General features: G+C 34.4%; 1 protein-coding gene across 1 annotated transcript in view; it reads right to left on the minus strand.

Moving 5' to 3' along the window:
- The window catches only part of COL11A1 (collagen type XI alpha 1 chain), a 206989-nt gene that overhangs the window by 162291 nt on the left and 27896 nt on the right, over positions 1-16802 (minus strand). The window contains exons 4-5 of the mRNA XM_021690257.1: positions 11638-11851; positions 7932-8094 (exon numbers count right to left, since the gene is read on the minus strand). Of these exons, the coding sequence (XP_021545932.1) occupies positions 7932-8094; positions 11638-11851 (377 nt within the window). The remainder of the gene's footprint in view (positions 1-7931; positions 8095-11637; positions 11852-16802) is intronic.

The following is a 16802-nucleotide window of genomic DNA, read 5'->3' on the forward strand; positions in this document are numbered from 1 at the left end:
AGGAGTTGAAAACTATGTCCACACAAAAACCTGCACACAGATGTTTATGGAAGGTTTATTCTTAATTACCAAAAACTTGAAAGCAACTTGAAAGATATCCTTCAGTAGATGAATGGATAAATAAACTGTGTTACATTCAGACAATGGAATATTATTGAGCACTAAAAAGAAATGAGCTATCAAGCCATGAAGGACATGGAAGAAACATAAATGCATATTACTAAGTGAAAGAAGTCAACCTGAAAAGACTACACCTGTATGATTCCAACCATATGACATTTTGGAAAAGACAAAACCATGGAAACACTAAAAAGATTAGTGGTTGCCAGGATTTAGAAGAGAGGTAAGGATGAAGGCAGAGCAGAGAGGATTTTTAGGGCATGAAATTATTTCACAAGATACTACATTGGTGAATACATGTCATGATACATTAACCAAGATCCATAGAATGTACAACCCAAAACTGAACCCTAATGTAAACTACAGACTTTGGATGATAATGATATGTCAATATAAGTTCACCCATTGCAACAAATGTATAATAGTAGAAGAAAGAGGCTGTGTGTGTGCGTGTGTGTGTGTGCACGTGTACATGCACAGGGGTACATGGAAACTGTCTACTTTTCACTCAATTTTGCTCTGAACCTTAACAGCTCTAAAAAAAAGTGTATTAATGAATAATTTTAAAAAGACAATAAACAACTCAGATAACCCAAATGTTAAAACTCTTAGAGATTTTAAAACATCTATTATAACTATAAAACACTCGATCTAACAATTTCATGACACACTTTCGTTTAAGGGCATATGCTACATTCACCAAGATAGACTATATGCTGGGGCATAAAATAATTGTCAATAAATCTAAGTGGAATGAGATCATATCAAGTTCATTTTCAGAGGAAAACAGACATCTACACTGAAAACTAGGAAACCTTGTGAGAGGAATTAAAGAAAAGCAAAATAAATGGAAAATTATACCATATTCAGGAAATGGAAAGCTCAATGTTTGTTAAAATATGGATTCTTTTCATTTTGATCTGGAGTTTAAATGAAATTCCAATTAAAACCAAATTCTATTTAAATGAAAACTCAATTTTATTTTAAAAATTGACAAGCTTATTCCAAAATGTATATAGAATGCCAATAACCTAAAGGAGCTAACACAATGTTTACAAAGAATTAAAAGTAAGAGCAGTTACCCCACCAAATATCAAAACTTTCTGTTAAACTACAGTAATCAAGATAGTTTGGTATTAGTAAAAAGATAGACAAATCAATAGACTAGGATAATAGTTCAGTAATAGATCTACTCATATGTACTCAAATGGTTTTTGACATAGAAACCACAGCAATCCAATGCATGAAAGTCTTCTTTATAAAGGATGAACTGGATATCCTTGTCTAAAAATAATCAACATTGACTTTTACCTCATACCATACACAAATATTAACTCAAAATGTGGCATAGCCTATGTGTAAAACCTAAAACTACAACGTATCTGATAACAGGAGAACATTTTTGTAATTTTGGTGTCGGTAAAAGTTTCTTAGAACACAAAAAGTGTAAAACATAACAACAAAATTGACAAACTTTATCAAAATGAAAAGCATTCACTCTTTAAAAGGCACTGTTAACGAAATAAAAAGGTAAGCCATATGCTGGAAAATTATTGGCAAAACTCTATCAAAGTACAAAGGGTTTATAAAAAAAACTTAAAACTCCATATTCAAAACTTAGCAGCCAATTTTTTTAAATGGGCAAAAGACACCTCACAGAAGAAGATGCAGAAATAGCCAATGAACACCTGAAAAAAAAATTCTTGACATCATCAGTTTTGAGGGAAACGTAAACTAATACCACAATGAAATACTACTACACAACCACTGAGAATGGCTAAAATTTAGAAGACTAACCATATCAAGAGTTGGCAAGGACACAGAGCAACTGAAACTTTCATTCACTGCTGGAGGGAGTGTAAAATGATTTAATGTCACTTTGGAGCACAGCTCAATAGTTTCTTTGATTTTTAAAGTTAAATATGTACTACTAAATAACCAAAGCATTCCATTGCTCAGTATTCAACTAAGACAAACAAAAGTAAAAGCCCGCTCAAAATTTATACATGAATGCTCATAGCAGCTTTATATGCAGGAGCCAAAATCTGTAGATGATCCAAATGCCCACTAATAGGATGAATGGATGAACAAATTGTGGTTTATTCATACACTGGAATGCTGCTCAGCAATTTTTAAAAAAGCAAAATAATGATATATATGGGACACAGACAAGTCTCAAAAACATTATGCTGAGTGATAAAAGCTAAGCTAAAGACAGTATACTCAGTATCATTCTGTTTATTAAATTTAAAAAAAATAAATAAGCTATAGTGATTTTAAAAAAGTAAATTAGTGATTGCTTGGGAGAAGAAGACATGGATTTTAAAAATCCATGAGGAAACTTTTGGGTGTGATGGCCATGTTTATTTTCTTGATGATGATGGTGGTTTCAGAGGTGTAAACATATTCACAACTGATCAAATGATACACTTTTAATATTTTCAGTTTACTGTACTTCAATTATATCTCAATAAATAGAGTTTTAAAATCTCAAGTGTTATTAGCTAAATGCATCTAGACTGGGAAAAGTCTACCTCCATCCTGTTATGTGGTTCTATAGGAAAACCATGTCTACCAACATCATTTTTTAAAAAGCATATACCTTGGAAAATATACATAGTAAAAAAATACACAGGCATCAGAAAGTGGTAATCAAATTCTTACTGGAATATTTGAGATAGCTATTATTACCTTAAGGTAAGTTTTCTGGTCTTGTAAAACCACTGAAATTGTGTAGCTTTTATAAATTATTATTCATCGATTTCTCCCAAGAAAACTGAATGCCAAAATCATTCTGAGAAGTTTGAAAAAATGAAAAATTTCATCAACAATCTTTTCCACTTAAATTGTCATTATATTCTTCTCATTACTTCAAAAGAAAGAAGTAATCTGCCCAAAGGTAGAAAATTGTTGGAAATATAAAAGACTTGTAATAACCTGCTTTGACCATCAAAAAAGAAAAAAAGATCAAAATAACAATGCTTTGAAAACTTGAGTTATAATGGCTACAACTTGATTTCCGTAAAGAAATTTCCCTGTTTAAAAGACTACAAAAGTAATTTTATTGATAATGAATACAGGCAATGTAGTTATTTTTTTTTTAATTTAGCTTTTCCTCACATCTTTGAAGTGTATTATAAAGCTAGAAAAAAACCCCCCAAGGTTATGGATTAGTGTTGGTTAGATATTTTGTGCCTGCTTGAAAGTATTCATCTGCCCAGACCATTTCTCCCCGATAGGTTCTGTACCCAGGTGCTACCTGTTTAGAGAGGGAAAATTTATCTAATCCCCACAAGATACCTTATAAACAAACACAAGCCCAGGAACCAAGTACTTCATTTACAAGATGAAAAGACCACATAAAACCTTTTACTGAGGGGCGCCTGGGTGGCTCAGTTGGTTAAGCGACTGCCTTCGGCTCAGGTCATGATCCTGGAGTCCCAGGATCGAGTCCTGCATCGGGCTCCCTGCTCGGCAGGGAGTCTGCTTCTCCCTCTGACCCTCCTCCCTCTCATGCTCTCTGTCTCTCATTCTCTCTCTCTCAAATAAATAAATAAAATCTCTAAAAAAAAAAAAAAAACCTTTTACTGATACATGGGTCACTGTTGCTCTCCCATATCAAAAATGTATAAGAATATTTGACATGTCATAGTTGTAAAATGATAAAAAAGAACATAAGTAATAAGAAGAAAACTACATGGTAATACATAATTAACACATAATATATAACCATATATACATATATAATACTACTATTATAAGCACTTTACATACATAAGCTCATTTTTTTAATATATATACTTACTGGGGAGATTACATTACTCTTCCCATTTGAAAAATGAGAAATTAAAACTTACATAAAGTAAAAATAAATAAATAAATCATAAAACTTATATAAAGTAATTACATAGAGAAATGTATTTAAGCTATTCTGGGATTCAAAATCAGATTTTTCTGATTCTATAATCAATTTTTATATTCACTCCACTATGCTGAAATTATATAATCTGAATTATGATTCTATATACTCATTTTGGCATTTTCATATAAACTAATTTTTCATACTTAAAAAAATTTCAGTTTTGCTTTTATCTGTTTGATGTTGAATTCTTTAAAGTCTTCAGACTGTAATTCAAATATGGCCACGTTTAGTATTTTTTGCCATTAACAGCAGGCGATATAGGGTAATAAATGTAGGGTGATACAGAGATGATAGAGATGAAATTATATACTAAACAAATTTGCATCTAAATTGGAATGACACCAATTTCAAAGAAGTGATATTTTCCGTTTTCAGAATAATGAATCACTGATCTCTTTATATCATCTTCACCATTACAACTGTTTATCAAACACTAAAACAATGCATATATGGTACCATTCCTATCTCTTATCATTTTTAGTTTAATTTCTACACATTCACTTGCAGAGATTCAAAAGTCTAGGTAGATACCATAATGGAAAACAAAATGAAAAGAAAAATATTTGAGTAAATTTTTAGAGAAAGATATATTAACATCATATTCAGATAAGATGAACTAATTTCCCAAAAGGAGTCAGAAAGTTTTATTGTGATTTTAAAATCTGTGTTTGAATTATTTCTTTTCTTCATATTCTTTTTTCAAGTGGGAAATACTAAATTGTTTTTGAAATTCATATACCCATACAATAATATAATTTAGGAAATAAGACTTGAGTTTTATGTATAATGACTATTTGGATAGAGTGATAAAGATAAACCTTATAGTGAAATGTCTGCATTTATTTACTTTTTCAAAACTAATTACACTTCATATTGAATAAATGTTCTTTTTAAAGCTCCATAAGGTTTCATGAAATTCCAAGATGCAAAGCAGCATAATAAACTTATTTTTGCTACTCACTGTCACACTCACTAAAGAATTCATTAATGAGTCTTCTAAAAATTATTTTTCTAATTTCTTCTAAAAATTATTTTGCTAATAGTTTAGCAGTTTTTCCAAATAAACAGCTGGAGTTACTCCAGGATTTAGAATGTGGCTTATGGATTCGAAAATTAAGAATTAATCAAAGAATATATATACTAATTTTTTCTTCTAGTACATCTGTCCTTGGTAATTTACTAGAAGCCCTTTTGGCCAGAGGGGTTTTGGTTAGCAGTAGTGAAAAAATATGGAAATATTTTAGGGAAATCATTTTTTTTAAAGATTTTATTTATTTATTTGAGAGAGAGAGAGAATGAGAGACAGAGAGCACGAGAGGGAAGAGGGCAGAGGGGGAAGCAGACCCCCCGCTGAGCAGGGAGCCCGATGCGGGACTCGATCCTGGGACTCCAGGATCATGACCTGAGCCGAAGGCAGTCGCTTAACCAACTGAGCCACCCAGGCGCCCAGGAAATCATTTTTATATATTCTAGGAGTTGATACTGTAATCAGCCTATGAAACACAGAGGTTATTATTACATATTTTAAAATATGTAACATCAGATTCAATTATTTACTTTGAAAAAAGAACATAGTGTGATAGTCTAAAACTATAATTCAAAAACTCTCAACTCTACCCCAGTGAGCGTGAGTATAATATATGGGAAAGAAAGTGGAGTACAGTCTGTGCATGGGGGGTGGGGAGGAGGTGGCAAAGGAAAGCCTGTTTGAAAAAGAAATCTAATCAACATGTACATATAACAAATATTTTTCAGGGCAGTAAATTTTGAGAATATTAATAATTAATTTGTATTTTTAATACATATTAATTAATTAATGTTAATTTTTTCCTCTTCTGTTTTTCCTTTTTTTAAAAGGATTATTTCATTTATTTATTTGAGAGAGAGAGTGTGTGTGAGCATGGGGGGAGGGGCAGGGGGCAGAGAGAGAAAATCTCAAGCAGACTCCACGCTGAGTGTGAAGCCATACTTGGGGCTCGATCCCACGACCTTGAGATCATGACCTGAGCCAATATCAGGAGTCAGTTGCTCAATCAACTGAGCCACCCAGGCGCCCCTTCCATATTTCCTCTTTATATAGTCTTACCATCATTTATGATGAACACAGTTTTTTTTTTTAAACATTTTATTTATTTGAGAGAGAGAGAGAGAGCACAAGCAGGGGGAAAGGCAGAGGCAGAGGGAAAAGCAGGCTCCCCACTGAGCAGGGAGCCCGATGTGGGGCTCAATCCCAGGACCCCAGGATCATGACCTGAGCCAAAGGCAGACACTTAACTGCCTGAGCCACCCAGGCATCCCTATGATGAACAAAGTTTAATTTCCATTGCTTAAGTTCCATAGCTCTGTAACTGTGTATAGCAATAGACTGAACTAATATATGAAATGAAACCATCCACTAATAGAGTTTATCTGTATTACTCATTTATGTTTCCAGAAAAAAAGGTTGTGTGTATTACAAAAATAAATTTAGTCTGTGAAACTGATATTCGTAGTTTAATTTTAAAATAGAACTTTGCTAGACTAGAAATTAAGTAAATTTGTTTATAATATTCATCTAATAAATAAATATTTATTATCATTTGTGTGCAACTAACACATGAAAGTATATTATTATATATTGCCTGAATGAGTTTATCATTTAGTTTAGTATGATACAATGTGTTAAAAACATTTTGTTTGGAGTCAAAGTTGAGACAAGTTGAGAAAAATCAGAAACAAACAGAATATTGGGGGGCCTGGGTGGCTCAGTTGGTTAAGCGACTGCCTTCGGCTCAGGTCATGATCCTGGGGTCCCGGGATCGAGTCCCACATCGGGCTCCCTGCACAGCAGGGAGTCTGCTTCTCCCTCTGACCCTCCTCCCTCTCATGCTCTCTGTCTCTCATTCTCTCTCTCTCAAATAAATAAAAATAAAATCTTTAAAAAAACAAACAAACAGAATATCAATTAAATAATCTGAAAGTGTCACAAATACTAATTATATTTAAAATTATGCCATAGGTTATGTATATAAGTACAGGAATGCAATATCCTCCTGCACCAAATGTACATTGTTCTTTCTATGAAAAATAGTCTGTGTGTATGCATATATATGTGTGTGTATATTCACTAATCAACCAAATACAGAAAATCTTCCACGTAAACCTTGCCTATTAATTTGTAATATATTACAGAGCTTTACTTTATTATACTTTGAAAAATAAATTACTCAGAAATTGTATAAAACCAGATCAGAGTACTGAATAATGTCTCAGGAGGGTATCCCTTTATGAGATCAAGACTCAGGTCTGTTTGTTCTATTAATAATTGACTAAATGAAAATTAAAGGACAAACTACCAGACCCAATGATTGAAGGTTTAAAAGAATGTGATTATCATAATTGGTGAATTATAATTGGAAGGAAACTTTTTACTATGACCTTCACATTATTTAAAAAAGTGATTTTAAAGACATAAGTTCAGCTTTTGCAATATGATCTCTATTTTATACCTTGGAAACATTAACAAAGAACAGAGAAAGGCAGAATATCTGACTTGTACATTTCCCTAAATTAATCTCCCAGAGAAGGAAGTGAAGAAAATGTTCTTTTCCCCAAAGAAAATAATGCAAAGTACCAAGAGTAAAGCCATTTGCCCTTCCCAGGAGAATAGCATGCCTGTGTTCAAATCAACCAATCTCTGTAATGTTTCCCAGTCCTTACAGCCACCATTGTCTACTCATTCTCTTACTGAACAATAGAAAACATCACCGCTACACCCGCAGGGGAAGAAAGTAGGTCACCCTTTCGTTTTCAACATTGCTTTATAACATATATTGATTGTTACTGTTATTAACTCAGCTCATCTGATTTAACAACATTCAGCTTCAAATAAAATTTGATTTATTTTTACCTCAAAAACTTCTTCATCCAGAATCCTTGTTCCAAAAACCATGATTCCATTGGTGTCAACGATTGCTCTCTCACTTCTATCAAGTGGCTTTGTGGTTTTCTTCTTACAATCAACAATCATTGTCACAGTTTTCTTCTCCACACTGATTGCTACCCGATGCCACCTAAAAAAGCCAAGGAATTCTTTTGTAAGCTTCAAAGACATCGTTGCCACATCATTATTCATGTTAAAATACAATGTACTTTCAATTGTGAATGTGAGCTGAAATAGTACGAAATGTAGGCTCATTTTTTAATCAATCAGTTAACAGGTGACTACTTACTGTTTACCCAGAAGAGTGTTAGGTACTGAAAAGGACACAAACAGTATAAAATGCACACCAGGGGTGGCTGTCTATGCTGATAAGGAAGTGCCCATCCTTTGCTTCACTTTGTGCAGTTGCAACAAAAGCTTAATCTCACCATGTCCTGATGAGCATATTTGATAAGATCAGGGGTGGGATATGGGGTAAGTAATAGTTCCTATGTACGTAAATGCTTTCTTCCAAATGGAATTCCACTTAATTTTTTCCTTTTTTCTCTAGAGATCCCCTGAGATGAACTGTAAAAGGGTATGTCTCCTAATTGAATGACTGCTCCATCTGGAACAACTGAACGTCCTAATTGTACAACACAATGTGCTTCTGTCTTTATTCACATTTATTTCAAGTGCTTTCGTTTTCTTTTTCCACTTTAATTTCAAGACAGTTATAGATCACTACTGTGGGCAGGATCCAAAACTGAGACACAATACCTTTCCTTCTTTCCAGGGTTGGCAGGAAGTGGGAACACTGAAAGAAAGCATAGTCAACGCATGTGTGGAGTGAGAGTCTCAATTCACGCTGAAGCTACTGTTCCAGCTAATTCAGGGCGGCGATGACAGGCTTAGGTGGTAGACATGACCAGCCCTTTGGAAACATATACACCCTAATCTTCCTATAAAATGGCGGGTTTTATTAACAATATCTGGTGCTAACATAAACCACTGAGTGAGGCTCACTTGGATTCTGCAAGCCACTCTGGTTTATTTTTTATTTTTTTTTCCAAATGAAAAATGCTAGATTAATATTGCAGAAGTGTCTAGGACTAAATCCATAAAATAAAATACCCCCAAAATTGCAGGAGCCTTCCTAAATGTCCGTTTCATGTGACTTGGCGTGGCTACTGATGAGGACCAAGTATATTTCCATATACACTTAATCTTTGGTCTTTCCATAGCACATTCAACTAGCATAGCGGTCTGCTTAGTTTGAATTGAGCAAAGATTTATTTTGGAGCCACTTAATACTGTGAGAGTAAAATTTACATGTATTTCTGCCAAGAAGCCTGTGTCTTAACTTAAACCATCTCCACTGTTGTACATATGTGCTTTTCATTAACAGAAAGTAAAAATGATTTCCATTGTTAAAAGCTGATTAGGGGTGCCTGGGTGGCTCAGATGGTTAGGCGTCTGCCTTCAGCTCAGGTCATGATCCCAGGGTCCTGGGATCGAGCACCGCATTGGGCTCCCCGCTCTGCGGGAAGCCACTTCTCCCTCTCCCTCTGCCTCTCTCCCTGCTCATGCTCTCTCTCTCTGTATCTCTGTGTCTCAAGTGAATAAATAAAATCTTTAAAAAAATAAAATAAATAAAAGCTGATTAGGACTCTAAACTTGATCTGATTGTTGATTAATTTCAGCTCTGATGATAATGATACATCATAATCATGGTGTTATACATAATAGTCAAAATACCAAACCACCCTTTAGTTTTGGAGTCATTCTTAATTATTCTCTTTCTCATATGTTTTACATTCACATCATCAGAAAATCCTTATATTCAATGTATACAGAATCCAGGGTCTCCCGACTTTATCCAATCTGCAAGCTCTTTCATCTAGACTCTTAACTGGTCTCCGCCTCCCCTCTCATGCAACTGGAGTGATCACTTTAAAATACAAGTCAGATCAAGTCTCTGCCTTGCTAAAAACCATCTAACAGTCCTAGTACAAGCTGAAGTCCTTACTCTGCCTCACAGGGGTGTGCCCTGCCCCTCTGACCTCTCGCCCCACTTTTTGCTTTCTTGTTCCCTGCACGAGAGCCACACTGCTGCCTCTTTACTGTTCTTTGTACATGTTCTTCACTCTGCCAGAAACATTCTTCCTCCATAGCCCCACATGGTCCACTCCTTCACTTCCAACAAGCCTTTGCTCAACGCAACCGTATCAGATGCTCTATCGAAAACAGTACACCCTTAAATTCCTTACCCTGATTTATTTTCATATCACCACTTTCCATATTAATCATTAAGGATAGTATGTAAATTGCTCATAAAAGCCTAGTTTTTCCTGCCACTGAGATGAAGTTTTCTCCATGGTCCTGACAAGGCTACACTGAGTGTGGATTTTTTTTTTTTTTCCATCTGCACTGCTATTTCCTTCTTACACCTATAATTAAATGTCATATTTCAGATAAGGTTAGTTTTAGAAGCCTAGATGCAGCAATAAAACACCAAGTAAATTTTTTTGAAGATTTTATTTATTTATTTGAGAAAGAGAGAGGTAGTGAGAGAGAGCACGAGGGAATAGAGGGAGAAGCGGTTTCCCTCCGAGCAGGGTGCCTAACGTGGGGCTTGATCTCAGGACCCTGAGATCATGACCTGAGCTGAAGGCAGACGCTTAACCGACTGAACCACCCAGGCACCCAACCAAGTAAATTTAATAAACGCTTATTTATATTTAGCTACTCCCTAAGTGAAAGGCAATATTCACAATGCAGAATTCAGAATTCAGCATGATTTTCAGAAGAGTATGATGGTTACTAGGGAGTCTAACTCTCTAAGTTCAAACCCTACCTCTGCCACTTTACAAATATATGACCTCAGGCAAGTTACTTAAACTTTCTGTACCTCAGTCCCCTTATCTGTAAAATGGGTTTATTAATATTATTTTCTTCAAAGAGTCGTGGAAAATTAAATGAGTCGACTATGTATAAAGTGCTTCCAACAGTATATAGCACGTATCGAGTATTATAAAAAGCTTCTTATGATTGTCAATATTAACATGCTTGATAATAGGTAAATCAAATTGGGTCATTCCTCTGCTCAAAAAGTCTACAGTGACTTCCCATTTCACTCCAGATAGAACCCAGAACGTTTATATCCATTTACAAAGTGTTATACCCTTTGGCCTCCCATGGCTTCTCCATCCTCATCATCCCACTCTGCTCCTGCCATGCTGGTAACCTTGACATTGCTTAGACCAAATCAGCCACACTTGGAATCAGACGCTGTGTATTTGCTTTCCCTCCTCCTGGAATAGTATACTTTTAGTTATCAGCAGGGCATGCACCCCAGATTCTTCACCAGTCACCTTCTTAGTGAGATTTTCCCTGATCTCACTCCTTAAAACTGCACCCTCCACCACCATTCCCTATCCTCTCCACTGTTCTATTTCTTTCTCTCACTTATCATCACCTGATATGCTCTTTATTCATATTTTTTTAATTGGACATCATTTGTCTACCCAGACTGCAAAAGAAACCATGTAAAATTAGGTATGTTATGTTTTGTTCATTTCCGTGTCTCCAGTCTCTAAAAAAACTGCATCACACTTTATGAATATTTGTTGAATGATTAAATTAAATAATTGCTTTCTATATAGCTACAACATTGGATTATTATATTACTTACTTCCCATCAGCGATGTTAACAGTTCTGAAGAGGGGATAGTCTTCTGGGGCAGGTTTTCCAGTGTGGTCTTCAAAGAGGAAAACAGGTGATCTCCCAACCTCAACACCGATTTGCTGAATACCGTGCTCATTATATATAGATAAAAGAAAAGACTGAATTCCTTTTTTGGGTTTTATTGTAAATAATATTGAAAAATCTTCTGGAAAATTTTCTCCTGAGAAAAGAAAGCCAAAGGGTCAGAAATTCCAAATTCCCAAATTATTACTTTTTTTTTTTACCTTTCTAGGTAGCCTTAATAAGTCATGTAAATTCAAACGGTAATAACAATTCAGATTTAAAAAAAATGGGAAGGAGATGATGATAAGCTTTCCCTGCAATAATTGTCCAAGCTATATTCAAACTATAAAGCCACTCATTTAAAGCACAATGATTATGTAAAATTGAATTAAAAGTTAGGAAACAAAATTGACCATGATGCCAGTACAATATTAAATACACAGTAAGAACTTTTAAAATATGAAAGTACCACTTCTGGTGTAAGACTTGTATTTTCAACCTTGTCTGATCTGTGGCCATACACCCTCTTTTTAAAGAAGGCACTGTAAGGACACAATATATGAAGGAATTTTTTAAGTCATCCTTTAAAAGCTAAAGAGTTTCTGGTCAGTTTTTCCTATCACACAAAATGCAGTTTCACTAATAGAAAGCTTATGTCATTATACATCACAACTATTAGATACTTGCTTAATTTGATTCTAAATTCAAGAGGACTATCTTTTTTTTTTTCTTTTCCTTCCCCCTCTTACCATCATACTCCAAATATCCAGCATGCGGCCAAATCTACGTAAGTGCTTAGTAAGTATTTATTAAATAAATATGTCAATTAAATGATTATCACAAATATATCTCAGATAATTAAGCAATGACTACTCGTATATTTTTATAAAAACACTGTGTATTAAATTTCACATTTTATTCTTCAAAAATACTTTTACATATATACCTTACTATCATGAAACATAAGTAAAGCAGGCATTATTGTTTGAAGAATGAGATTATTCCAGTTAAAAAGTTGTCCATATGCAAAACTGATGTATCTGTGTATGTGTAATCAATGATGTCTGGGCCAGGAGCTTCCACATTCAATCCATTCATTCTAAATTCTATTCTACATGGTAAAAATACTATGAATATGACTGCCATGGTTTCAAATTCAAAAGAATATAGGAGACAAGCAATTCCACTTCTAAGAATTTACTGGAATAGGAACAATGCTTATGTGTAAAGATATGTTATGTCAATTCACCAGAACACCATTTATGATCCTAAAATATTAAAATGGCGTACAAGGGTTGGGACTGGCTAAATAAAATACAAAACACCTATATAGCGTAAGTAGTCACTTAACGTGGTAGGAGACATTTTATGAAATTGAAATTATTTAAAATGTGGAAATTAAATAAGAGTATGTCATAGAGAAAGCAGTCAATTAATGTTAACCATTTAGTTCTATAATATCTATATCTGTATCTATATCTATATCTTTATCCATATCTACATATATGTAGGTAAATAGATATCTCCAAACTAAAAAGTGTTTACTTAAAATTCTTAATTTTAATTTTTAAAATAATCTACCAAACAACTTTGCTATATCACAATTAGGTCATAAAGGCTTTGCTATCACAGGAAAAAAATAATAAAAACATATATATATACAGTTTTGTTCCATTTAAGTGTCATAAAGACATCTAATTTTATATTTCTATAAATCAACAGAAGGAAAATAATCATATAAGTAAAATGGAAAGGTAATGAAACACATCAATTAATAAGGCAAGTTTTACCTGCTTGTACTATAAATAAAAATCTAGATAGGTAATTCAGCCTGCTATTAAAGAAGCTCAATAGAAAAGAAATTTTTCTTCAAATAAGTGGCTCAGAATGTTGAGAATCACAGGCATTCTTTCCCTAAATGCACCTCAATTATTCAAATATCTCTTACATTGAAAAAAACAAGATGCTAAAATATTATGAGTTAGGGGAAAACAGTATTTTTTTCATTTTTGCCAAAACATTATGAATTAATGTCTACATAGAGACATTTACGGAAAAAGGAATTTTAAGAAAGAATATATTCATATAAGACTAAATAGATCATAGCAAATTCTAACTAATCATTCAATTTGTACAGCACAGCTTTTGAAATTATCAGCTGCTAACCACACTAATGAGTAAAATCTTTCAATTATAGCAGTATTTCCCAATTTAAAATTAGGCAGTAAGATTTTAATTATTATCTTTAAGCTATGACTTTTAGAAAAGAAAATTTAGTTACCTAAAAAATCATGACTTGATGTCAAAATATTCACAGTCTAACCTAGGTACCCCACCTTAGTTTCTTCCCTATAAGACATTAAACAAAGTTGTCCATAACTGACTAAATGTCTCAGAGAGAATTCACTATGGTATTAGTTCAACAATAGAAATGCAACCACTTACTATAAGAAATTGTATCTAAAATAACAATGATCAGTATTATACATGATAAAGTAAAATGTGAAATTTTTCAACTTAAATAATATGTTTTTAAATGTATAAATACAAACTAAAAATAAAGCATCCTCTGTTGAATTACGTTGTTAAAGAAAAAATGCTATTACTACTTTCGATATGCGTGTATGTATACATAATGTACATGCAATTATCATAATTCACACTGAATATATTAAGTTCAATAGTGGTTCTTAAAATGGCCTTTTAGTATCAATAGATATTGCATGCATGAATAAATTTTATATGAAAAAGGCACAAAACTTTATTATTTGATTTCAATTTTTTTTAGATTGTTGTCAATAGATTTCCATGTGGAATATGTCTCCCTTTAACTAAAATCCTTTTTTGATGTAGCCTGGTGATCAGCAGGATTTTGAAAATGAAGAGGGAAGGCCATTTTTGCATAGTAGGAAAGCTCATTTTACTCTAAAAGAGGCAAGGACTGTCTCTCAGCTTCACATCATTCACTGGCTCTGTGATTATATTCAAATACTTCACATTTCTAAACCCTAATCCGTAACTTGGGCTTAAATATTCTTCTTTCCAGATGGACATGAAGACAAAGATCAATATACGCTTAAATTTCTTGGATAGTATCTCTCCCACAGCAGGTGTTCTAAAGAGGGCAGAAAGCATTTGCAAATTACAGCTTCCATTTAGGTCACATGTACAACGTTTTCAGACAGTTAAATTAAAGGTCTCAGGTTAGGACTTTAGAGGACATATACCTTAATTAAACAGAATTTTACAGTGACTATCTGATAATCCTCCACCCCTACCCAGTGTTGAAGTTCCCACCACCACTGCTTACTTTTTTCATTAGAAAAGAAGTTGCTATTATGTTCCCATAATGGAAGAAAAACTATTGCAAGTAATTTTTCAAAGATCCTTTTTACTTATTTGATAAAGAATAATATTCACTCCAGATTTTTTAACTATGAAAATATCTTTGATCATTTTTATTTTATTTTATTTTATTTTTTGAAAAGTTATTTTGTTCCCTTTTTTTATTCTTATGTTAATCCCCATACATTACATCATTAATTTTAGATGTAGTGTTCCATGATTCATTGTTTGTGCATAACACCCAGTTCTCCATGCAGAATGTGCCCTCCTCAATACCCATACCAGGCTAACCCATCCTCCTACCCCCCTCCCCTCTAGAACCCTCAGTTTGTTTTTCAGAGCCCATCGTCTCTCATGGTTCGTCTACCCCTCCGATTTCCCCTGCTTCATTCTTCCCCTCCTGCTACCTTCTTCTTCTTTTTTTTCTTAACATATATTGCATTATTTGTTTCAGAGGTAGAGATCTGAGATTCAACAGTCTTGCACAATTCACAGAGCTTACCAGAGCACATACCCTCCCCAGTGTCTATCACCCAGTCACCCCATCCCTCCCACCCCACCCCCCACTGCAGCAACCCTCAGTTTGTTTCCTGTGATTAAGAATTCCTCATATCAGTGAGGTCATTTGATACATGTCTTTCTCTGATTGACTTATTTCGCTCAACATAATACCCTCCAGTTCCATCCACGTCGTTGCAAATGGCAAGATCTCATTCCTTTTGATGGCTGCATAATATTCCATTGTATATATATACCACTTCTTCTTTATCCATTCATCTGTCAATGGACATCTTGGCTCTTTCCACAGTTTGGCTATTGTGGACATTGTTGCTAAAAACATCAGAGTGCATGTACCCCTTTGGAACCCTACCTTTGTATCTTTGGGGTAAATACCCAGTAGTGCAATTGCTGGATCATATGGTAGCTCTATTTTCAACTTTTTAAGGAACCTCCATACAGTTTTCCAGAGTGGCTGCACCAGCTTGCATTCCCACCAACAGTGTAGGAGGGTTCCCCTTTCTCCGCAACCCTGCCAACATCTGTCATTTCCTGACTTGTTAATTTTAGCCATTCTGACTGGTGTGAGGTGGTATCTCATTGAGGTTTTCATTTGGATTTCCCTGATGCCGAGCGATATTGAGCACTTTTTCATGTGTCTGTTGGCCATTTGGATGTCTTCTTTGGAAAATGTCTGTTCATGTCTTCTGCCCATTTCTTGATTGGATTCTTTGTTCTTTGGGTGTTGAGTTTGATGAGTTCTTTATAGATTTTGGATACTAGCCCTTTATCTGATATGTCATTTGCAAATATCTTCTCCCACTCTGTCGGTTGTCTTTTGGTTTTGTTGACTGTTTCCTTTGCTTTGCAAAAGTTTTTTATCTTGATGAAGTCCCAATAGTTCATTCTTGCCCTTGCTTCCCTTGCCTTTGGCGATGTTTCTAGGAAGAAGTTGCTTCGGCTGAGGTCAAAGAGGTTGCTGCCTATGTTCTCCTTTAGGATTTTGATGGACTCCTGTCTCACATTGAGGTCTTTCAACCATTTGGAGTCTATTTTTGTGTGTGGTGTAAGGAAATGGTCCAGTTTCATTCTTCTGCATGTGGCTATCCAATTTTCCCAACACCATTTGTTGAAGAGACTGTCTTTTTTCCATTGGACATTCTTTGTTGCTTTGTCAAAGATGAGTTGACCATAGAGTTGAGGGTCCATTTCTGGGCTCTCTATTCTGTTCCATTGATCTATGTGTCTGTTTTTGTGCCAGTACC

The sequence above is a fragment of the Neomonachus schauinslandi genome, chromosome 4 (genome assembly GCF_002201575.2).
Source record: "Neomonachus schauinslandi chromosome 4, ASM220157v2, whole genome shotgun sequence".
NCBI lineage: Eukaryota > Metazoa > Chordata > Mammalia > Carnivora > Phocidae > Neomonachus > Neomonachus schauinslandi.